Below are 25,387 nucleotides of genomic sequence, written 5' to 3' on the forward strand. Positions count from 1 at the left end.
AATGGAAAATGCCCCATCAACTTTCCAGAGACTGGTAGATCATATCCTAGCAGGAGGGTTTGCCCTTGCTTACCTAGATGATATTGCCATTACAGCCATTCCTAGCAAGAGAACCTTCAACATGTCTGGGAGGTGCTGGGCAGACGTCAGAGGGCAAGTCTGACCATTAAGCCCAGCAAATGTCAGGTGGGTGTGGCAGAGATCCTCCTACCTGGGACATAGTGGGGAATGGTAAGATCAGGCCAGAACCTGCCAAGGTGGAAGCCATTCGCGCATGGCCTGCACCTGTTACTAAAAACTAGGTGAAGGCATTCTTGGGGACAGCAGGGTACTACAGAAAGTTCGTCCCCAGTTATATTACCATAGCTGCTCCCCTCACAGACCTGACAAGGAAGAACAGGCCAGATAAGATAGTGTGGACCACAGCATACAAACCAGCATTCCAGAAGCTTAATGAAGCTTTGGGAGGACCCTCTGTGTTAGCCAGTCCAGATTACAGCAAAGAATTTGTGTGCAGGTGGATGCTTCAAACCATGGGGTGGGAGCTGTACTTAGCCAGATTTCTTCAGAGGGAGAAGAGCACCAAGTGGTTTATCTCAGTCGTAGGGTTCAACCAGGGAGGAATGCTATGCAGCTGTAGAAAAGGAATGTCTAGCCATAGTGTGGGCACTGCAGAAACTTTAGCCTTTTCTGTATGGAAGAAAATTCACTGTAGTGACAGATCACAATCCCCTAACATGGTTAAAGAGAGAGCCAACAAAATGCCAAGTTGCTAAGATGGGGCCTAGGATTGCAAGCATATGATACGTCAGTGCAACACCGCAGTGGGAGTAGCAATGCCAATGCAGATGGGCTGTCAAGACAGGGATTGAGGTAAGGTATACTCAGATAGTCCTAACTCTCTCCAGCAACATTTCTCATGGGACACTTGAAAAACTAGCTTGAGTTCTCAGGGGGGGGGGTATGAAAATATGTGAAGGCTGCCAACCTAGCTAGATAGAATTTTGTAGCTAATTCGATGTCTTTGTAAATATTAAGAAAAACTATAGGCTTGTGTTCTCTTAAATGTGAGAAGACAGAATTGGATGTTGAACTGCAAAAATGTAACAACAGTGCACTCTGCTGTAAGAAAGCTGATAAGTCAAGCATTTTATGACTGTTTGATCTCAGGGCTCGTCGTCGTGGTATCTGAACCAGCAAGATTCTTTCTATTGTTTTGAGACCAGAGTTAATTGCTAGATTTTACATGTATAATGTCTTTAATTGCTGTGGTTTCCTGACCAGGTGCAAGTTTACTAAGAAATTTAAATGTAGAGGTTTCTGTAACCCTGGGAAACCAGAGAATCATTAAGAATAATGTAATTAAAAATGCGTCAGCAGGATGTATTATCAGTATAAAGGACTTTTCCCGGAGACAGAGCATTTTGGATTTTGTCTAAAGCTGAAAACTCAGCAGTACTCTGCTTTGCTCTATATGTAAGTTTATTTAGAACTGTGGTTGCTCTTAGATATGTATAGAATATTGTAAGTTTAGTCTAGCTGTTTTCTGTACTGATGTCAGAACTATTCTACTGTATTATTTTAAGCATTTTCCTGTGATCTTTGAACTCTTGACTAGCACTGTGTAGTAAGAAGTATTGTTTTTTGTTATTATTTATTAAATATTTTTAAACCTTTCAATTGGCTGTTTTGTGTAAAGATAATTTAAGCTTTAAAGTATATTGCATGTATATAGTGATTCTGTACAAAGCCACTCCAATAGTCTTGCTACTCAGTCACACTATCTGGATGATGATAATGCACAATAAAATTGGTAAGGGCCTGTTTAGTAGCTGATATTAGTGGTTGGTGGCAGCTGGTACTACCTTATAGACTGGCAGGAAGGGGCATAGCTGGAGAACCTGTGCCAGCCTTCCCCAGGAGGGTCTGTGTCTTTGTATATATAACTCATGTCTTAAAGTGTGTGTGTGTGTCAGCTACTTGGGCAGGGACATGAAGCACTGGTTGGACAGAGAGGGTGCTGAAGGTTCTAGCCTGACCACTAGGCTGAGACCTGTACCCTATAGCTGTGCCAGTGGGGAGTCTTATTGGGGATCTGGAGAGAAAGGGAGAAACCAGCCCCAGACTGACTGTGATCTCTATGTGCTCTTAAGGGAAATTGCACTTTACTGTGTGTATTTGTTATCCTTCCCAATGTGGACTCCCCTCACTGATTAGTGGTGGGGATTGAGGTTCCTTGATTACTGGGCCAGTGGAGTGGCGTCACACCAGGTATGGCAAAAAGTGCATACGTCTGTCACCTTTAGCTTTTAGAACTATTAATTGCTAAACCCACATGCTTAAGTTCTTTCTGTTTGTTCTGAGCAGTATGGGTCAGACTTTGACAAATCTTCCTAATTCTTGACATGAAGTTTAATTTAATGGGCATGCTTAATTCTGCCTCTTAAGTACGTAAACACACAATCAAATGTGGCTATGATGCTGCATCTAGAACAGCTGCTACTGGTACCATTAAGAGAAGGCATGCTTGGTCTAGCTTGCATTCATTCCCTGAGGACATTGAATCTCAACTATTATTGCCCCTCTAGACAAGGATTTGTTGTTGTTCAGCAGTGCTTCTGCTAAGGTTTTCAGAAAGTTGAAAGAAAGAGGGGAAACTCATGCAGGGACTTTAACAGCTTTTATTTTCCCCAGTTCCTAAGTTTAAAAGAAAATATGGAACCAGTCCAAGACTCTCTTTTTGTAAACCTCTCAAATTAGGTTTGCCAGAATCGGGAAAGTAACATTTTAGAAGAGGATGGTAAGGAGACGCTAGTAGAAAGCTTATTGGATCTTTGTGATCCAACACTCAAATAAAAAAGCTAATTCCTACCCTGCTCTTCTGTCTCCTGTTACTGTCCACACGCTTTGCTCTTAGCCTAAGAAACTACTCTATTTCAGACATGTATCCTTCATCAGAAAAAAAAACTATGACTTGAGATATTGATATATATGTAAATTTTTAACTCTATTACAATTGTGTATATTCTGACTTTTGTTCTTATCTAGCCTATATTGTATTATGTTTAACATTTGTAGTCTTACTTTACTGTACCATGTTTTACATTATTCTTTAGCAATTGTAGCTTCACTTGGGAGCTTTTCTCCCCAGGTCTCTGCTGAAAATAGGCTATTTGCCCAGTCGGACACTACCTGGTTATCAAATGTAAATAAATAAATAAACAAGCAAACCTCTGATTATCTTTCCAGATAATCCCCACCCAACCCTGGTCTTACTCACAAAATTGCAGGGGTTGTTTGTCTTTTTGGATGGCAAGCTGTAACCATTGACACTTTGGTAGTAGATGTTAAAGAACACAAGTACAAACTCCAGTGGGTGTCATTCTTCACTCCATCAGGAATCCCTCAGTCCCTCAAAAGATCACCTTCACCTGATTCTTCAAATTATTTCATACTTGCTGCTTCAGGGTCTCATAGAGCCGATGACTACAGAACTTTGGGGAAGAAGATTTTACTGAAGATTTCCTGTTACCTACGAAAGAGGGCACCTGGAGGCACATTACAGATCTAGACTAAACACTTTTATATAGATTCCAAAATTCAGAATATTGACACTTCAAATTCTGTTCTGTCTTCTTTTCCATCAAGCCTTTTTCGTCACACTAGACCTGAAATGCTTATCTTCATATTCTGATTCAGAAGCAGCATAGATCCTTAATGCAATCCCAAAACAAGCAATCTTAGCAGTTTATCGCTTTGCCCTTAGGGTGGTCTTCCACTGAAAGAATTTTTACTAAATGCCTTGCTGCAGAAGTAGCTTACAGCAGATTTCAGGGCATACATGTTTTTCATTATCTGGATGATTGCCTCATTTCGTCCTCAACCACTCAGGAAGTTTTAACAGACACAGGGGTCTCAATGATTTTTTTCCTCCACTTGGGATTCACCTTGAACCTAAAAAAAATTATCCCTGCATCTAGCTCACAAACTGGTTTTCCTGGGATGTTGCATGCTTTTCCAAGTGTCCTCACTGTCTTGTGTTAGTCTGCTTTCAGGGATTCCATTTGTCCTGTTGGGGAAATCTTTTGTTATGGCAGTGAATTTTTAAAGGTTAATTGCTCTGAGTTTGAGGAGCAGCAAGGGTTGTTCTTATTTTTGATATTTTTCATAAAATCAATGTTGCAGTGTCTCACCAGAGATGCAAATGTATCATCTGTGTGTACTTTATCTTCTTGGAAGAGAATCTCTAAAAGCTTTCAGTTTCATGGTCTCTCCCACCATGATGATTCGTCATGCCAGATTTCATATGAGAAAGTTTTAGTACTCCTTCAGATATGTCTGGGCTCAGCACCCTCATCCTCTGTTTTACCCAGTTCCATTTCTCATCTTTTTAAAGAAAGAGCTCATTTGCTGGGCCAAGCAAGTCCGAGCCAACATAGGAGTCCCCTTCTCTCCTCTCAGCCCCCTCAGACAGTGGCCACAGAAGGTTCAGATTGCTTGCGGCGCTGTTTCTCATGGTTTCAAGATACAGAAAATTGGGAATCCCAATACATGCACAAACACATCACCCTGAAGAGATGATGGCTGTCATCGATGCCTTGAAAGTTCTGACTCAACTATGATCAACAGGTGCTCTACTAGTAGTGATTAGACCCCATCACTGCAATGTAATACATAAGAGCTTGTTCTGCCCTGCATTTTTATCTCCTTTACAAACTGGCCATGATTGCCTGGGATTTGGCTATTAAGCACAACTTATTCCTTCAGGCAGTTTTCATCCTTTCGGAGCTGATTGCACTGTCATACTCCCTGAGAAGATGCAGGCCAAACCCTCAAAGGTGGAGGTCTTCCTGCAAGTAGTCCAACACTGGGTAATCCTTCAAATACATCTGTTTACATCCAGTCTCAGCAGACAGCTAAAGCTATTCTGCTTGAGGACACCTTGCAAAGAGTCCTGGAAGACTGATGCCTTTTCAGTTCATTGTATAGGAATGTTTTATTTATGCCTCCCCAACTTTCCTGTCATTTCTAAACTTCTTCAAACTATCTAGAAGGACTTAAAGATGTTATTGGTGACCCCCTTTTGGCCTGGGAAGTAGTGGCTCTCCCTTATGCAACTTGTCAAGGACAGTCACCAGAAATTTCTTTGCAAAGTGGACTTGTGCACACAGGACAAGGGATCTGTTGTTCATCTAAATATTAAAAATCTTAACCTAACAGTTGGGATGATAAGGTTTTTAAATCCTTTTAGCCACCTTTTTTTCTCCGGGGATGTATTGAAAAAGGAGACAGGAAAACCACTTACTAAAAAATGTAGCTTATCCAAATGGAAAAGATTTTCTCTTTGATTCCAAAAGAGGGGACAGGAACCAAAGCAAGTGGGAGCATCCCCGATTGTTTAGTACTTGTATGGATTGCGCAGTATCGGTCTAGCATATACTTCAGTAAAGGTATAGCTTTTGGCTGTTTCAGCCTGTTTATTATTCTGTTCCCCCACCTTGTCTTTAAGTCAGTTTCTAAAGGGGTTGCATATTAGATCACCAAGCGAGTAAGTGGATTGCTGTCTGTGATTTGAATTTTGTTTTACAAAAGTTAGCTCAACCTCCCCTTGAACCTACACATAAGTCTTTACTTGAAAGTCTGCATTGCTGGTATCCTTAACTACAGCTGGACTGGTATATGAATTACAGATCCTTATGTGCATTCAGCTTTTTTTTCCATAAGACAAACTGAGTCTTGGAAGCAGCCCTTCCTTTATGCCTTAAATAGTTTCTGAATTTATACATATCCAAAGCTGTCAAGCTCCCTGCCTTTTATCCTAATCCCAAAAATAAGGAAGAGAGATTTTTTTCACTGCCTTTATGTTCATAGACAGTTAAGGTTTTATTTGAATAAACTAATCAACTTTTTATATCTTATGATAAAAAGAAGGGTCAGTCAGTTTCTAAACTTTCCAGATGGCTTTCTCTCTCCATTAAATTGTGCTATTCCAACCATAGCAAAAATCTTACTAAGAATGTTGGGGTTTTTTGGAAATGTGTAGACTAGATTGCAGCTATGTGGTCCTCTCTCTAAGTATTTACTAAACATTGCAAGCTGGATGCATTTTCTAGAGCCAGGGCTGTTCTAGCAGGACGTTTTGAACTCTGGTTTATTTCTCTACTCCCTCGCTTCTTGTGCCTTGACAATCATCCCATCTGTGAAGATTACCGCAACAGTGGTCTTAATGAAGACCATAGTACTGTTGTGTTGTGTAAGCAACCTACCATAACAGAAGATGTTCAAACAGATTACTGTTGTAGTGCATATACCCTCCTCCTATCCCCCTGAATGATGTCTTCTTTGGGCCGGGTGGAGTATCCTTTCCTTTTTATTATGTAACCCCCCCTTTTTTCAGTGTGATAGTACATGACGTAGAGCTGTAGGCTTCAGCCTGTATCCTTGGGGACTAAAAGTTCTAAGTTTTGGTGCATCTATAAGTCCTTGTTATACTGGCATGTCCGCTCGTTCTGAGAGCAGACCTGTGGAGTGTGAGGAAGGTGCCTGAGCTTTGTAGACTGGCTGGACATATGGATATCGTAGCAGTTTGATCCTACCTGTGTGGATTACTGCAACAGTGATCTGTGGATAAGTGGAGGTATGGGTAGAGAGATTTTGATAGGAATAGATGAGAGCCTTTGAATGTTTAAAATAATTGAAATACAAGTTAAGTTTAATGATGGTAATGTAGGGTGCTGAAAATACAATGGGTATGCACAATGGAATGGTGAAAATGGCATAGAGTGACAAGGCGATATAGAGATTATCTGTCAGGATACTAAAATCATTTGCCTGCAACTACTTTATTGGGCTAGATAAGAAATTTCATTTTAAAGGAGAGAGGAGCCATAATAATTTGGTCCTTTGGACAAAAGCAAGTGGAATATAGGTTGGGTTTAGTGATGGTAGTGCAGAGATGAAAATACAGTGGTAAGCACAGTGGAAAATGTGAGAAGTGGCTTAGACAAAGCCATATAGAGGTCATCTTATCTAGGATACCCAAAATACCTGCCTGCAGCTGTTTTTGAGTTGGATGAGTAATGTTTTAAAGGACGGGAGAACCTTAATGCTTTGGTCCTCCAGAGGAAGGACTTTACAAATGGCTATACTTTTTTTGAAACTAGTTTTAACTAGTGGTCAAGGAAAAATTCTGTTTACTCTTTTTTGGTCACCCTTGTAATTTTGATTCAGAGCTTCTTGTCAGTCTTATTATGGACTGGCAGAAGTGTGTACAATGATTTTTACTGCTGGATTCATGAAGTGGGGTTGATGGATCCCTGATTTTATCCCAGATGATCTGGATTTTATCAGCCATAGGTTCATAGGTTAGTACTAGACTAACTGCCCTTACAAGCCATTTTAAGCCTAGCCAATTATCACTTGGGAGACTTGAACCCTGCACCTTGTGTTTGTAAGACAAACACCGTAACCATTAGGCCACCCTCCCAACCCAGAGAGTGATGAAAGGGAATGACTGATATCTCCAAACCCAACGCATGATGAGGAAGTAGAAATTCCACTGCAGGACCATGACCTTGGTATTGTTCCAGTACTGTACTCCAGTGTACAGGGACAACTTGAGGATATGAGCCTGATCAAAGAGACAGATATTCCAGTCATCTCACATGTGTAAAACTGTGTACTCCTACCATCTTGGCACAGTGGAGCACTGCACTGACCAACAGGTAGGAGGCTGTCAAGAGCATCAAAAATCACCTTGCTTTTCTTTATTGGTGCCTTCTAATGCTAGGAGTGGTGCTAAACAAATGGTTCAGTTAAAATCGCTTAATGGTTTTGGGCGATCATGGGAAACTTCTGTACTTTGTTGAATTTTTAGTCACCTTGGAATTTGCTTTTGGAAGGACATCCACATCCCTATCACGTGTTCTGCTTATTTGAAGGGCTTCATCTCTTTATTTTGACAGTAATAAGGATATGTGGGGTGGTATGTAGAGTGTGTCTGACTGGGAGGAATGAATTTAGCAGGGCACTGTTGTGAAGTAAGAGTTCATGTAAGTTTCATTAAACTGTCCAGAAAACACAGCTATTGCAAACTGTCGAAAATAAAATGTTAAGGTTTGTTATGAGCAGCATTGCATACAGTAGAGACAGATGGTCTACCTTTCATTATGAGTGCTATTTTCCTTCAAAATTAATTAGGTTCATAGGTTCGTACTAGGCTATCTGCCCTGGGGCAATTATAAGCCTAGCCCGATTCTGTATGGATTACGCCACCCCTTGATTTGAGTATACTGTGCCCTTTTTAAGGTTTAGTTTACTGTGCCTCTGTCTAATAGTGACATGGGAGTAATCCCTGGGACAAACCTACAATCCCCCATCCACCTATCGAGATTCTTTTTGAAGAGATTCAATGAGGTGCTCTGCCTCACATGAACTGGAATTCTATTCCAGAGCGAAGGGAGCCTCTGGGTTATGAACCTGTCCCTCCAGCAAGTTCTATTTATTTCTGTGCTGAGGTTCAAGTCCCTCGAGCGTGTGGCTCTAAGGGATTTAGATTTACTGAGGTGGAGCATGTCCATTAATTCTGGATTTGACATAGCTTTGTATGTCAGGCATAGATCGCCTCGAAGTAGGCGGTATGCAACTGAGTACAGCTGGAGTTTTTTTAACCGAGCAGCATATGTCATCTGTTTGAGACCCTTGATCCTCTTGGTGAGATACTTTTGGGGTCTTTCTAGTTGCTGCAGGTGTCTGGTAAGGTACATCCCAAAAGGGGCATTGTATTCTATGATGGGCCTGATGAGGGATGAATAAAGGGGCACGATTACCTCTCTTGATCTAGATGTGAAACCCTTCGTGATGAGGTGGGCTATGTAAAAGGTCTTTCTAACCACTTTGGCAATGTGATTTTCAAAGGAGAGATTGCTATCAACTTGGGTCTCCAGGTCCCTAATAACTTTCTCTGTACTTAATGGGTTTCCGCCTATGTGGTAATTTGTGGGCACATTGTTTTTGCCAAAGGGTATGACTATACATTTTTTGTCATTTAGCTTTAAACCATGGCGCTGGCACCAGTTATCTGTTTCTCTGAGACCTTTTTGAAGGATGTTTGTGTCAGCTGGAGAGTCGATTATGGCACCCAGTTTGCAATCGTCTGCAAACTTGGTGAGCCATAGTCCTCCCACGTTTGCCTGTACCTCGGAAAAGTATATACCGAACAAGAGTGGTCCCAGGACAGAACCCTGTGGGACGCCACTTGTGACCGGTTTCGAGTCTGACATGGCTCCAGCAACTCTCACTCTGTGGGTTCTGTCTTTGAGCCAGTTTGCGACCCATCTTGTGACATAGGGGTTTATATTTAAGCTGGATAGCTTATCTATGATGCCCGAGTGGGGTATTGTGTCAAATGCCTTTGCAAGGTCCAGATAGGCTGTGTGGACTTCCTTCCCTTCATCTATGGCTTTGGTGACTATTTCAAAGAAGACAACCAGGTTCAAAAGGCAGGATCTGCCCTTGACAAAGCCGACCTGCGTAGGATCTAGTGTCTGTAGGTCCCCGATGTCTTTGTTTATGAGCTCCATGATGATCCTCTCCATAGCCTTGCAGACTAAGCTAGTCAGGCTTATGGGGCGATAGTTTCCAGGGTCTGTAGAGGCTCCACCTTTGTGGAGTGGGACCACTGCTGCTGTACGCCATTCTGTGGGCACATATCCTGTAGTGAGGCTGAGATTGTATAGCTGTTTTATTTGAGGGATTAGTTCCTCTTGGAGTTCATGTAGGACGCAACCTGGGACGCCATCTGGTCCCATGGAAGCAGTGTTTTTTGCTTTGGAGAGGGCAGCCTTCACTTGAGCATCAGAGATGTTTGGGAGGTAGCCCTCTGCCGGGATAGATACTTGCTCTTTTGGGGGGGGGGGGGGGGAGAAGTTTGCACTGAACCTGTCTGCCAGGATATTGGCGATGTCTGTGGGTTCAGTGTATTTTTTGCCGTTTAGAATCAACTCAGAACAAGTCTGGGAGTTGCATCCCAGGTTCCTAACATAACTGAAAAAAGCCTTATGATTATCTTTGGTGTCCTGTGCAATTTTTCTCTCGAAGCTGGCCTTGGAGGATTTTATGAGGGATCGTAATTTTTTGCTAGTACTGATCAGAGATGCCTTCCCTATTAGGGATTTTGCTCTATCATGTTAGCTTCCTCCTTCTGTTGTACAGTTTATTTATGGCAGGGGTCCACCAGACTGGACGCCTGCCTTTGGATGATTGGGTCTTGGTTTTGTTTGGGATAGCATGATCCATGCATTCCTGGAGATGTCCGTAGAATGCGTTTATATAGGATTCTGCAGTTTGGGCCTTAGTTTCCACTGGCCCTGGGGCCTTGAAGGATTCCACTTTGGTTTTGAGAAGTGAGAAGTTCGCTTTTGAGAAGTTTTTCACTGTGATTTTCTGGGCTGGGGGTGGGTTCGGGATGTGGACATCCAGTGAAATTAATTTATGGTCTGATCTTACCAATGAGGGATATACTTCTGGTGTGGAGCATAGAGTCCCCATGTTGGTAATGATCAGGTCTAGTATGTTGTCCCCTCTTGTGGGAGTGGTGACTAGTTGTTCCATAGCATTTGAGTTTATAATTTCCAGGAACCTTTGGGCTAAGGTGCTGGGGCTTGAGTAGTGCTCCCAGTCAATGTTTAGGTAGTTGAAGTTGCCCAATATAATGGTGTTCGGAGAGATCTTCATGTTCTCCAATGTTTTCAGGAAAGCCAAGTGGGATTCCTGACTTTGAGAGGGTGGTCTGTAGGATGCTATAAACTGAAAAGCAGTCTTGCCCACTGTTAGTTGCACATGGATGGTCTCCGATACTTTGTGCAATGCCACTAACCTGGAGGTGTGGATATCCTTGATAAATATGGAAACTCCCCCTCCTTTTGTGTTTCGGTCCGGGTTTTGGGGCCGAAAAGCATGATATGAGGTATAGCCTGGTAGTGCTGGGGTGCTCTCTGGAGCCTTGAACCAGGTTTCTGTCACTGCACAGATATCGATGTTCTCCATACTGAGGAGAGCTTCGAGTGCGTGCATCTTGAGGTTAATTCATTTACAAGTTGATCATTAATGGATATTGCATTCCTGTATGATATGAACTGCAGATTTGGTCCTCTTAACTGCATGGACAACACGTTCCTCTGCTTTACAACCCCACCTTGCCTTACAGTTGTAAGTAAAATATTGTAAAATCGCTCCTACAAGCTGGAATATGTTGCCAGTTGAAATCAAGAGAAATAGCAGTGTTACTTACCTCAAAAAAAATAAATAAATAAAAGTAAAACCTGCACTGAAAAAGAATGCAGATACTTCTTTCTCTCTGATAATGGCTGACAAATTCCAAACTACTTACAACCATATTGCTTACACTACAACATAATTTATTCATTGCAGTAGTCTGTCTGAAGAGCCTATGTTAATTTACACTGAACTGAAACGTCTTAAATATAAACTGTGAATTGTGTATAAAATCTGTAAAATACATAATGATGGTTTTAACAAAACTTAAATAAAATATAGCAAAGAGAATGATGGATTTGTCTTTTTTATATGTTTTGTTTCTGTCTTTCATGTTCTTGCCAAAGCTTATTTAAAATGTAACTAAAGAATTAGACATGGCATTTTATGTTTGTCTGCTTTTTGGCCTGGGTAATGAATGAAAAGGTACTTTGGTCCCCCTGACCTACGCAGTTAACAAGTGGCAGTATAGATCTGAATTAGGCCTGTAACTAGCTTTTTGCATTTATTTCTTATTTTGCATATTTCTAATATAGATTATGAACCACAGACAATATGTGAACATCTCCAGTACTTGTTTGCATTGTTGCAGAACAGTAATCGGCGCTACATTGATCCGTCAGCATTTGTAAGAGCTTTGGGTTTGGACACAGGACAGCAGCAGGTAATTCTGTTAGCATGTGAATGCATTTTTCTTGTCTTTATTATTCTTGTTATGAAATTTTCCGTAAAGCAGAAATATCTAAATTTGTGGGTTTTTTTTCCTTATATTGTGTGAATATAAGGTAGTGTCCTGGTCTGGTTTGAGTTATGAGTTGCTTTGTCTCCTTTCCATTTTGGAAAACAGATATATATGCTGTTTACCAGTGTTTCATTACAGTCAAGTGCATTTAGTAGTTCATTCCTTTTGCAATACATATTCATAGGTGTGTACTAGGCTAATGGCCCTGGAGCATTTACAAACCTAACCCATAAAAGTACAGTGCAACTGGTCAATGACCGATAACAGAAAAAACAAAGAGTTTCCACCGAAACAATGAAGCCAATAACGGTTTATTGCTCAATAATCCACAAAAGTTGCACATAAATATCCACGAACAACTAAGCGCTTTCGCCAAGGTTAAAAAAACTATAGGCATCTTCAGAGTTGTTCATTTACAATGCATTCTTTCCTTTTTGTATAACTTCAGTTACATTAATTAACCAATCATTCAATAAAAATTGACAATCATTCAAGACACAGTAAAATATTGACTTGCACCTACCTAATATTTAAAAATACTTATCAGTTATCAAATATGAAAAGCCCACATATATAAACACAAATAAAACACTTTGAAATATGCTTTAAACTTCAATTTTCGCTGGTACATATATTATATATTATTTTCACTAAATCATGTCTAATGATATATACGAAAATGTATATATGTGTATATATATATATATATATATATATATATATATATATATATATATATCAAATTGTACTTTCATTGCCTGTTGGTAAATAACATGTAAAAAAATATAAGTGAAAAATACACCTGTAGAATTAACACGTTTTCTCCTGTCCTAAAATAACACAAAAATTCTTATTATATAAACTAACCAATTTTGTTCTGCTTTATTTTAAAAAAAAGGCTTTATAGAAATAAACTCGTTGAGCCTTGGCAGACTTGTTGCATTAGTCCGTATTTGCCACAAAGACTCATGTGCCTCTAAAATGGACTCCCAATCTCCATCCCACTTGTCAATGATTTTATCAATAACAAAAAATAAAAATTTACTAAAATTAACACACTGCCTAGAGTGCAAATATAAGGCATTGTGTAGATCCTTGTTTTTAATAGCTCTTAGATGTTCACTAATCCTGTCCCTTAATCCTGTTCCTTAATCTACGAGTGGTCTTCCCTATGTAAAAACCAGGACAGGAAAGACAAGTGGCCACATAGACCACTCTCTTAGAGTTACAGTTACAATTTCCTGGACAATTCACCGAGACACCAAACCCACTGATGTCCACATAAGGTCCATTGTTAATGTACCTACAATACCTACAATTCTCGCACTTGGACATGTAAGAGACTTTACTAAAATCCACATATTGTGCCTCCAATATATTTTTAATATTGCTACCCCTACTGTGTATTATTTTTGGCTTGACGCCTATAATAGAAAACATGTTCCTGTCAAAAATGATGTCCCATCCTTTATTGATTATTTCAGTAACTTCAGATGTTCTGTTACTGGATTGTACAACCATACCTGTTGTTCGAGACTCACTCTTTTTTTGTTGTTTTTCTAATTGTAAATAACTTTCCAAGGCCAATATAGGTTGAAAATTGCTCCATCTTTTCTTTACTACCTCCTTCTTCACATTTGTTAACAACTTAAGGGGGTACCCTCTCTCCAAAAACATTCCAATTAAAATATACATTTCCTCTTTAAATTTATTTTCCTCACTGGTCAACCTTGAGATTCTCACCATCTGTCCTTTCACCACACTACGCTTTTGAAATAGTGGATGGTCATTGGTGAAATACAACAGACTATTTGAATACGATTCTTTCCTGTAGATGAAACTTTGCAAAATACCACTTTCCACACTAAACCTGATATCTAAATAATTAATAAATTTCAAATCCCACTTGTACGTAAACCTCAAGAATCTAGTCGTCCCATTCAAGAACTCTATAAATTCGATAACTTCCTCAGCATTCCCTTTCCATAGTATCAGGATATCGTCCAAGAATCTATTATAACACAAAATGTGTTGGGCAAATTTTGAAGTTAAAACACATCTACTTTCCCACTCAAACAAAACCAAATTCGCAAAAATGGGGGCAAATTTGGCCCCCATATACCCCCGAAATCTGGTGAAATATTTTGTCTTCAAACACCATGAAATTGTTCTTAAGGACAATGTCCATAAATTGGACTACTATTTCAACTTCTCCCATGTCCATATCTGACAAATGATGAATACTGCTCCTGAACATCTCTATACCAATTGAATGGGGAATGACTGAAAACAGATTTATCATGTCTATGCTTAAAAAGTTGATAGAATCATTTATTGAATGACGAAATTTAGATAACCGTTCAAGGCAGTGCCAAGAATCGCGGATAATATGTGGAACCCCCTTACTAAACCCCCCACCTTGTTTTCAACCCAAGCCGCAAGGGGCTCTGTTTTTGAGCCCCTTGCGGAAACTATTGGTCGAAATGGAGGGTTAACAACAGATTTGTTTGTTTTTGGTATCCCAAAAATCTTTGGGATTACAGGTTTAGAAACAGTTAGGAATTCTTTATCCTTCAAACTTATTCTTCCTTTCAGAACCTCATCCTCCAGAATAATATCCAACCATCTATAGGCCATGTTGACCTAATTTCTGGAAACCTGTATACAAGTAGACTTTTCATTCAAAACTTTTTTCATCTGCATGTTGTCATCTATACTTCGCATTATTACCACCCCTCCCCCTTTATCCGGTGTCATAATGCGAAGCTGATTATCCCTAGCTAATCTACTCAAAATTTATTTTTCCTTTTCAGTCAAATTAAAATCAGTGACACATTTCTTTTTGTTCAAATTTCTAATTTCTCTCTCACAATACGTCTCAAACAACTGGACTTTGGCATTAGATGGCAGAATGAAAACACTGGAACGTTTACATTCGTTCCTTCCATTAATTTCTATGTTTTCTTCCTTGCCCTTGAAAAACATTCGAAGGTTCAATTGCCTCGAATATAATTTCAAATTCAAAAGTGTTTTAGCCACATTGAATTTGTTTGTTGGAACGAATGACATTCCCTTCTTCAGAAGGCTAAAATAGCCTTCCGTAATATCTAATTCAGTGTAATTAAAAATACTGAACCCTTCTTTCACCATTGTTTCACATCTCAACTGATGTTCTGTTTCGGAAATACCATTAAGAAACGTTGTGCTTTCTCTCAAATCAATGGTTTCCACATCTATTTCCATCTCTTCCCTTGCCCTGTCCCCCACTGTCCCCTTTGATATTCCCCTGTTGATTCCAACCCCCTATCCATTGGTTGGACTGTGGACCCCCTCAGGTTCTTCAACCATTCTGATCTCCTGGGTCCGTTTTCTAAAAAACTGCCTTCACTATTGGTTCTATTTTCCTGCCTGTTTATCCCCGTTTCACCTCCAACATTAACCTCTGTAGTTCGTTCATTGGCCCCTCTAAAATTAATCTTGTCACCTTCATTGTGACCCTGTGGATAAGCTACATTATTAGAGTATGTTTGTGTATCACGGGCTAATTTTACGCTGTTTGGTTTCAATACCTTTTTTGACAAAATTCTCTACATCACTTAGAACCTTATTATAGTTAGCTTGATAAGGTTCAAATAGAACATCTTCCATAATACTCTTATTTAATTCATCAATTTTTAACTGCAGTTCTTTTATTTTACAATCGTTATTTCTAACGATAATGTCCAACATTTCAAGACCAGTCTTGTCAAATAAGGAAATTAACTCACGGTGAGCTGTTGTCCCGTAACCCATAAAAGTGCTCTGACATTGTGCCACCCGATGTTAGATGTTCTTTGTGTTTCACTGTTGCAGTCATTAAATTTGGGTAATCTGCTGGCAGGTTGCCCTCAGTCGGCCTGAATTCCAAAGTCTTGGGTCCTGCGTCGGTTGCTGTCTCCTCTTCCATGATGTCAGGTCATCAGGGGTATAAAACAAGCAGCCAACGCCATTTTCTTTAGTCTTTCTTGCTGCGTGGTGCCCGAAGCAGAAGCATTTTGCAAATGCAGGTCGGCCAACTCCTGAAATATTAGCGTTCGTTTCAGAACCGAAGTCTTCACTAAAGCTAAATACTCCATTGGGGAAACTTTTTTTTCTTGCTCCATACCGATGTCAGAAAAAGTTAATTGTATTACTTGTGGGAAGCAAATACCTCATAAGGATTTCCATTTATACTGTATTCCTTGCCTAGGCCCTGATCACAACGTGCCTGGCTGTCGTTTTTTGTACTAGATTTAACCAACGCACTATTAAGCGTTGGTATATTTTTGCCTCAAAGTTTTTTGGAAAAGATTTAACTAGCCAGAAATGCCGTCGGATAGCAATCCGACTACCGGAGTACATAAAAAACACAAAGAAAAGGACAGAGACAGACAGTCGAGGTCCAAAACTGACTAAGCTTCTCCTAAGCCGGTCGCCAGTTCACCGGCACTCAGTGAGGTGCTTTTGCAGCCCCTGATAACCAGCTACTTTCGAGTTGCAGGCCCCTACCGAGACCCATGTGGAGTCCGGCATGCCGCGAGATACTCAAAGTATTGGCCCCACGGATGTATCTCCCTCGGATGGGTCCGGAGCCGCTGATCAGGCGCCAGCTTCTGAGGGTGTATTCAGGCCTCAACATTTTTATTTCAAACCGACGACAGCTGCAAAACCAAAGACAAAAGCAACTTCTAAAGCTAAAAAACCAACGCATGAGCCACGTGCACAAGCCGCTATGCCAAAAAAACAGATGATCAAAATGGCTGAAGACCTTATTACCTTGATCAGGGGTTCCCATCCCCCTCCTAATAAGAGGCCTAGGCAAGACACTGATTATGAATCTTCAAATCAGGTTTCTATTTCTTCTGATTCCTCTTCTGATCAGGAATTATCTATACCTCCCTATGAGGATTCTGATGCAGAGGAGTCTATCCCATCTGCATCACCTCCTGAGGATTATTAATTTGGAGAAACCTTGCATACTTTGAGGGAGCATTTTCACTGGGAGAGTTAAGATTTCTTAGAATCAAAAAAGAGGCTGAGGGATTTCCTTCTCCCTCAGCACAGGCCGTTAGCCATACCCCCTGTTTTAGACATTGTGGATGATGTGTTTTCGGAGTTAAGCTTGACCCCTGACTCCTTACCTCCGGCTCCCAGCAAGCCTGACCGATATTACAGGGTCCCTGACACTCACAAATTTTTATTTAGAAACCCTGCTGCTGATCCTGAAACTATTTCACAGGGTCCAAAGGGAGTTAAGGCCTCAACAGCAAAAAAATCCTACCCCCTCTGATAGAGATTCAAGGGCACTGGATAGATGGGGAAGGTTTATACATCTGCAACCTTGGCTATTAGGGCCTTAAACTGCCAGTTTCATATGCTCAAGTATCAACAATGTGTTATGGGATTGCTGAAACAGAAAATGATTTTGATTTCTGAATGTGCAGAAAATAAAGAATTGCAGGAATCATTGCATGCAGCTGAACAACTTGAAAAGCATACTTTGCAATGTGGTTTTGATTCCTTAGAGGCCACCTGCAGGAGCAGGTACTGGATCTGTGATTAGGAGGCATGCCTGGCTAAAAGAGCAAAATTTGCCTGATCATGTTAAAGCTAAATTATTGGATGCACCTTTACAGCATGATGATCTGTTTGGTATTAAGGCAGAAGTGGTTTTAAAGAAAATGGAAGACAAGGCTAAGTCTATGCAAACTGTAAAAGACTTCTTACAACTGCAGCCACCAAGATTCAGTAGACACTGACCTACAAAAAATTGGTCCTTTCCTATGTCAGACAGAGTTCAAAGGAGCAAATCCAGATGCCCAAAGGGTTCCAGATGCCAGGCACAAGAGTCTAGCAGGTCAAAGCAATGGGGTGCTTCTACTGCCAAATCTGGAGGAGATAAAGCACAAACCTACAGAAAACAGTCCCAATGACTTCCCCTGCCTTCACCAAGCACTTACATTTTGGCAGCACCCTTAAGGGGAAAATTAGCACTTTTTGCTCAAAATTGATAGTTAATAACCCAGGACAAGTGGGTACTAAACATACTATCACAGGGATACAGATTCCATTTCCATACTCTGCCAAAGTCAAACGGTTGGCCAGATCTGCCAAAAAATCAGTGGGCAGAGACACAGAAACAGGTTACGTCCCTCATGGATATGGGGGCCATTCAGCCAGTACCAGAACAGGAAAAAGTACAAGGTTTTTACTCAAGACTGTTCTTGGTACCCAGAAAGGACAAGGCCTGGCGGCCAATACTGGATTTATCAATTTTGAACTCATACCTGGACATTCCAAAATTCAAAATGCTGACTTTGTAGCAGCTTCTGCCCATGCTGGGCAAGAATGCTTGGCTGGTGACATTAGACCTAAAGGAGGCATACCTATATGTCCCAATAAAGGAATTGTGCAGAAGATACCTCAGATTCAAGGCTGGCTTTAATGCATTACCAATTCTCTGCACTGCCCTTTGGATTATCTACTGCGCCCAGGGTCTTTACAAAGTGCCTGGCACCAGTAATTGCTTTTTGCAGACAAAGAAGTATACAAATATATCCTTACTTGGACGACTGTCTCATTCAAGCAGAGAAAAAGGACATTCTTCTTCAACACCTGGCGTTTGTGAAAAGGCTTCTAACATGCCTAGGGTACACAATAAATGAAAAGAAATCACAACTGGCACCCTCTCAAAAGATAACATTCCTGGATACAAGCTTGAATACAACTGCCCAGATGGCTTACCTCACGCCAGACAAATAAAGGCAATTGACTTCTTACTTCAAACTGATGGCAACAAAAACCCAGTTATCTGCAAGACAAACTCTGTAGGCTTTGGGCTTCATGGCATCCTGCATCCTACTGATTCCATATGCAAGACTGCATATGAGGAAACTTCAGTGGTACCTAAAAAGTTTATGGAGTCAACATTGCCACAGTCTGGAAACAATGATTCCTCTCATTCCCTGCCTACAACAGGAGTTTCTATGGTGGGCAAAGGTATGTCACCAAAACATGGGACGGGCCTTCACTCTACCCCCTGCCAGCCAAACCTTAACAACAGACACATCAGATTATGCATGGGGAGGGGGGCCCACATGGCGGGAAGATGCATTCAGGGCATGTGGACCCTAAAACAAATGCATCTACATATCAACCAAAAAGAGATGCTAGCTATTCAAAATTCCCTGACAGCCTTCAAGGACTTACTTCATCCAGGGCAACTACTGATAAAGATGGACAATACCATGGTTATGTGGTATATAAACAAGCAGGGGGCACGCACTCATAATACCCCCTTTGCAGATTAGTCATGCCACTGTGGTACACAGCTTTGACTTGCCAAATACATCTTCAAGCTAAATTCCTTCCAGGAAAACAAAATACTCTGGCAGACGATTTAAGCAGAAATCTTATGGACCCTCACGAGTGGAAACTAGATCAACAAGTCTTCAGCATAATAACAAAGAAATGGGGGAGCCCAGACATAGATCTATTTGCCTCTCCTCAAAATTATCAATTGAAAAGATTCTGCACAAGGAGTTATCACAGACAAGCATGGAAAATGGACGTCCTATCCTTCAGTTGGAAAAATCTATCAGTTTACGCCTTTCCTCTGCCTCTTCTTCCCAGGGTCCTACTAAAAGTCAGACAAGAGAAACCAAAGATGGTACTAATTGCCCCGGACTGGCCCTGCCAATACTGGTACCCAATCCTAAGGAACTTGTCTCAATATCCAGCTTGGACCTTACCTCAAAGACCTCAACTACTGTCCCAGCAAAACAATCAGATCCTGCACAATCAACTCCAGACACTGAACCTGCAGCATGGCTGATCATGTAGTTATACAAACAACACCTCTCAGTAAAGTTGTGATAGATGTCATTTTGGAAGCCAGAAGGCCTAGTACTAGAAAATCTTATGCTGATAAATGGAAGAGATTCTAATGCTTGGAAACGAGCACAAGGAACTGATACAGCAGAACCAAATATTCCTCATATATTACAATACTTGACTGAGATGCTTGACAAAGGCCTATCTTTCTCATCAATTAAAATCCATGCCTCTGCCATTTCAGCTCATTACAGTGCAGAGCCACCAATCTTTTCTCATCCTTTACTAAAGCAGTATCTTAGAGGAGCCAACAATTTAAGGCCTCCTAGAAGATCACCAATACCTGCATGGGACCTCAATTATGTGTTGGAAAAGCTCACCCTGCCTCCATTTGAACCAGCTGCTGCTGCTGATATAAAGTTCTTATCATGGAAAACAGCTCTGCTACCAGCAATTACTTCAGCAAGTAGAGTCTCAGAGCTACAGGCTCTCATGGCTGTGGAGCCTTTTATCATATTTTACCCAGGCAGGGTGTCTCTGAGGACCAATCCTTCATTTATGCCTAAGGTGGTTTCCAGTGTGGCTCTTAACCAAACTATTCATCTGCCAACCTTTTATCCAAATCCACAGAACAAGGGGGAGATAATTCTGCATTCCTTGGACGTACACAGACGGCTAAGATTCTGTTTGAGCAGGACTAAAGCTCTAAGAAAAACTGAGCAATTACTAGTGACATATGCTGCAGGATCAGAAGGAAAGGCTATTTCAAAGCAGACTGTTTCAAAGTGGATAAGCCACTGCATTTGTTTTTGCTACTTACACCATGGCAAACCTGTGCCCAAGGGCATTAGGTCTAATTCCACCAGAGCTGCAGCTACTTCAGTAGCCTTTCTCAGAGGAGTACCAACCAAAGACATTCTAGAGGCTGCTACTTGGAGTTCTGTTCACACCTTTACAAAGCATTATCATTTGCCTCTCTACCCTAAATCCAGGGCAGGCTTTGCCACTGCAGCTCTGCAGGACCTTATAGCCGCATCTAATGCTGTTTAGCTCCATCCTCCCATTCATAGCTTTGGGATTCTACCCAAATGTAACGACTGCAACAGTGAAACACGAAGAACATAGTACTATTGTGTACACTTACCATAAATGTAGATGTTCAAGTGTATTCAGTGTTGCAGTCCAGGTTACCCGTCCGCCATCCCCCTTTCATCCTTGAGTTTATCTTTCCTTCTCTATCTTCTACAACTTATGTGGTGTATTTGCTTGTAGATGAAGGTAAAGTTTTTATTGATGCATGTATTTATAGCTTTTATATATATATATATATATATATATATATAATTTTTTTTTTTTTTTGCTACCTTTTTGGGGGCACCTGACATCTGGGGCAAGAAAAACTGAAGAAAATGGCGTTGGCTGCTTGTTTTATACCCCTGACGACCTGACGTCATGGAAGATGACAGCAACCGATGCAGGACCCAAGACTTTGGAATTCAGGCCGACTGAGGGCAACCTGCCAGCAGAGTACCCAAATGTAATGACTGCAACAGTGAATACACTCGAACATCTACATTTATGGTAAGTGTACACAACTGTACTTTCCCAGTGCCTCTATCAAGTAGAGCCACTGGAGTGATCCCCAGGGTGAACTTTCTATTTCTCATCAACTCATCAAGATTTCTCTTGAAGGCCAGTGAGGTGCATTGCTTGACATGTATGGGAAGTCTGTTCCAGAGCATGGGCAGTCTCTGGGTTATATTCTGTTGATTGTGGTAATGAGGTTGAGGTCTCTGGAGCATGTGGTGCAGAGGGATTGGGATTTCTTTAGATGTAGCATTTCTAACAGAGCTGGGTCAGACATGGCTTTGTAAGTCACGCAGAGATCGCCTCTTAGGTAGACTATATAAGACAGAGAGTAGCTGGAGTTTGTCTGTCCATGTAGGGCATGTGTTTAAGGCCTAGGATCCTCTTCATGAGGTACTTTTGTGGCCTTTCCAGCTGCTGCATGTATCTAGTGAGGTGCATGCCAAATGGGGCATTATACTTGATTGGCCTAATGAGGGAAGAGTAGAGAGAGATGATGACCTCTTTCTTCCTGGATGCAAAACCCTTGGTAATGAGATGCACCACATAGAAAAACTTCCTGAAAACTGTGGTGGTCGAAGGAGAGGTTCCTGTCAACCTGTGTCCCCAGATCTCTTATAATGCCTTCAGTGTTCAGTGGGCTCCGATCATTGTATTAATTAGTGGGAACTGAGTTTTTTTCCAAAGGGGTTGACAGCACATTTTTTGGCATTAAGCTTTAGGCCATGGCTTCAACACCAGTCATTGGTCTCAGTGAGGCCTTTCTGTAGGATGTCTACATCAGTTGGGGTGTTAATAATGGCTCCCAGCTTGCAGTCATCTGAGAACTTGGTCAGCCAGAGTCCCTCCGTGTTGGCCTGGACTTCTGAGAAGTAGATGTCAAACAGTAGAGGACCCAGGACTTATCCCTGTGGGACTCCACTCCTGACTGGTCGGCAGTCTGACTGTCCACTACTTTCACACTGTGGGTTCGGTCTGTGAGCCAATTTGCAACCCACCTAGTGATATAGGGGTTGATGTCTAGTTTGTTGAATTTATCAACAATTCCTGAGTGAGGAATGGTAACAAAGCCCTTGGCCAGATCGAGGTAGGCTGTATGAACTGCCTTGCCCTCATCCACACCTCTGGTGACTAACTCAAAGAAGTCAACCAAGTTGAGTAGGCATGATCTGCCTTTCACAAAACCAAATTGCGTGGGATCTAGAGTTTGGAGATTCCCTATATCTTTGTTAATTAGGTCCATGATGATGCGCTCCATAGCCTTGGATATCAGACTCATCAGGCCTATGGGGTGAAAATTCCCAGGGTCTGTAGTCACTCCACCTTTATGGAGAGGCATGACTGTAGCAGTGTGACATTTGGTAGGGACAAAGCCTGAGGTTAGGCTGTGATTGAACAGGGCACACAGATGTGTTGCCAGTTCACTTTTATATGTAGAACACATCCAGGGATATTGTCTGGTCCCATGGAAGCTGTATTCTTGGCCTTGGACAATGTAGCTTTAACCTGTGCTGCAGTAATGCTGGGTGCCTGGCATTCCTCTGGAATTGTGATTGGTCCTTGGTGGGGGGGGGGGGGGTAAAGTTGGCACTGAGTGCCAGTATGTTGGCAATATCTGTTGGCTCTGTATAGGAGGTACCATTATGCAGCAACTCAAAGCAAACCTGGGTATTGCTGTGGAGATTCTTGATATAACTATAGAAGGCTTTGTTTTTTTTGTTTTTTTTTTTTAGTATCTGCTGCAATTCTGCATTCATAACTGGCTTTAGAGGTTTTGATGAGGGATCTCAACTTTTTATTGAGGCTAATAAGGGAGTTTTTCCAGTCTTGGGACTTCACCTTTTTCTGCAACAGTTTCTTCCTTCTGTTGTTGAGTTTATTAATGGCAGGGGGCCACCAGATTGGCTTCCTTTTTTTTGGAGGAGAGCATCTTGGTTCTGTTTGCTATGGCTAGTTCCATGCATTTATGTACGTGTTTGTACAGTGCATTGGTGTATGACTCTACACCCATGCATCTATTTTCCATTGACATGGATGCTGTGAAGTTAGCCACCTCTGTTTTTAGGAGCCCAAAGTCAGCTTTGGAGAAGTTTTTCATGGTGATTACCTTTGCCGGGAGTGTGGATGAGATGTGGATTTCCATGATGATTAGTTTGGGGTCTGATCTAACCAGGGAGGAATTGTCTATTGGTGTAGAGCAACGGTTGCCCATGTTTGTAATAACCATGTTAAGGATGTTGCTTCCTCCTAGTGGAGTAAGAATGAGCTGGTCCAGGGCACTGGAGCTGATGAAATTCCCGGAAGCGTTGGATTAGTGTATTGGTGCATGAGTAGTTTTCCCAGTTGATGGGGGGGTAGTTGAAGTCACCTAGTATGAGTGCGGGGTTGGACCCTAATAGTTTCCAGGGTGCTTAGGAATGCGGAGTTAGTCTTTGGGCATGATTGGGGACCTATAGCAGGCTACAACCTGAATCGCTGTTTTACCCAATGTTAGTTGTACCCGAAGAATCTCAGATGCGTTATGCTGGACTACTAGTCTGGAGGTGTGCATATCCTTTATGAATATGGAAATGCCACTGCCTTTGGAGCTTTGGTCCATGTTTTGGAGCTGAAAGGTCTGGAATGAGTTATAGCCCAGTGGCATAGGGTTGCTTTCTACTGCTTTAAACCAGGTCTCTGTTACAGCACAAATGTTGATGTTCTCACAATTGTTGATGTTCTCCATTTTGAGGAGTGCTTCGAGCAAGTGCATTTTGAGATTTAGATTGCTAGCATTGAGCAGCATGACCCTCAGATTGTATTTATGTATAGGTGTTACGATGGTAAGTTGGCCTTTGGAACATCACCTAAAAAAGGCACTAGGGTGGCAAGAGCCTTAGCCAGCATCTGGAAACCCAGGAGTGACAGATGCAGGCTATCTTTGGCAAAGCATCGAGGTGTCTGTCATGTCATCCCAAGCTGACAGATAGTGGATCCCCCTTAGAATGACACCAGAAACTTGCCCAATTCTTGAAGTCAATCATTTTCTGCTTGTACTGTGGTATCATTCTGGGTGACGGTAGGATGCTGCTCAGGGCTAGGGTCATACCTTCCTGGGCTACATAATCCCGAGAGCTCCTCCATGGCTCTCCTGGGAGGTGCATCTCAGGTCATTCACACCCACATGGACAGTGACAGAGTCATATTTGTACTTGTTGTGGAGTGACTTGAGTGCGTGTGTTGTGTGTCGGATTCTGTCACCTGATAGGCAACTGACTGTTACCTTCTCCTTGTTCAACCTAGTGAGTGGGACATCAGTGTGCCTCACTCGAGTCATCTATGATTAGTGTATTGGGCAAGCTGTTTTGCCTTAGGGGCTTAGATTGAGGGGCACACTGTGTAGGTGAGCCATGTGTCTTGTGATTTGTGCTGTGTTGTGGTGGCCGAGTGTGTCAACCCTATAGTTACCTTTCCTCATAAATTCAATAGGAAGAGGAAAATTTTCGAATTGTAGCTCGCCAACATAATTTGTCTGAACTGTGGTACTGTTAAGGAAAGGGTGTCTAGTGCCCTAATATGTAGAGTTAGGAGTATGGTTAGGGTTAGCATACACAAGTAAGGGTAGACAGGGAGGCTTCCCCCTGCCCATCCTTGCTCATGTATGTTAACCCTAACCTCAACCCTGCACATTAGGGTGCCAAGTACCCTTCCCCTAACAGTACCATTTTGCAAGATGCACACCTCCAGCAAAGAACTAACCAGTCAAACCAAAACATCTGTCCACTTCCCCTTCCTCTAACCCGCAAATACTTGTGCCCACATACACTTAACCCCAATGCTGAAATGTTTGTTACAAAAGTTTCAACATTACTTCCCACTCCCCCTTACCTTACATTTAATGATAAACAACTTGACTGCTCCTCCACATGGCAAACTTTACACTCAAGCAAGTAT

The 25,387-nt window shown here is 41.6% G+C and overlaps 1 protein-coding gene across 7 annotated transcripts in view; it reads left to right on the forward strand.

Moving 5' to 3' along the window:
- Positions 1 to 25,387, forward strand: part of USP48 (ubiquitin specific peptidase 48) — a 3,461,715-nt gene that overhangs the window by 459,287 nt on the left and 2,977,041 nt on the right. For all 7 annotated transcript variants that reach the window (XM_044063244.1, XM_044063240.1, XM_044063245.1 and 4 more), the window contains one exon: positions 11,811 to 11,938. In XM_044063244.1, coding sequence (XP_043919179.1) covers positions 11,811 to 11,938 — 128 coding nt within the window. The remainder of the gene's footprint in view (positions 1 to 11,810; positions 11,939 to 25,387) is intronic.

The sequence above is a fragment of the Protopterus annectens genome, chromosome 2.part1 (assembly GCF_019279795.1).
Source record: "Protopterus annectens isolate FY-2018-M chromosome 2.part1, PAN1.0, whole genome shotgun sequence".
Classification (NCBI taxonomy): domain Eukaryota; kingdom Metazoa; phylum Chordata; order Ceratodontiformes; family Protopteridae; genus Protopterus; species Protopterus annectens.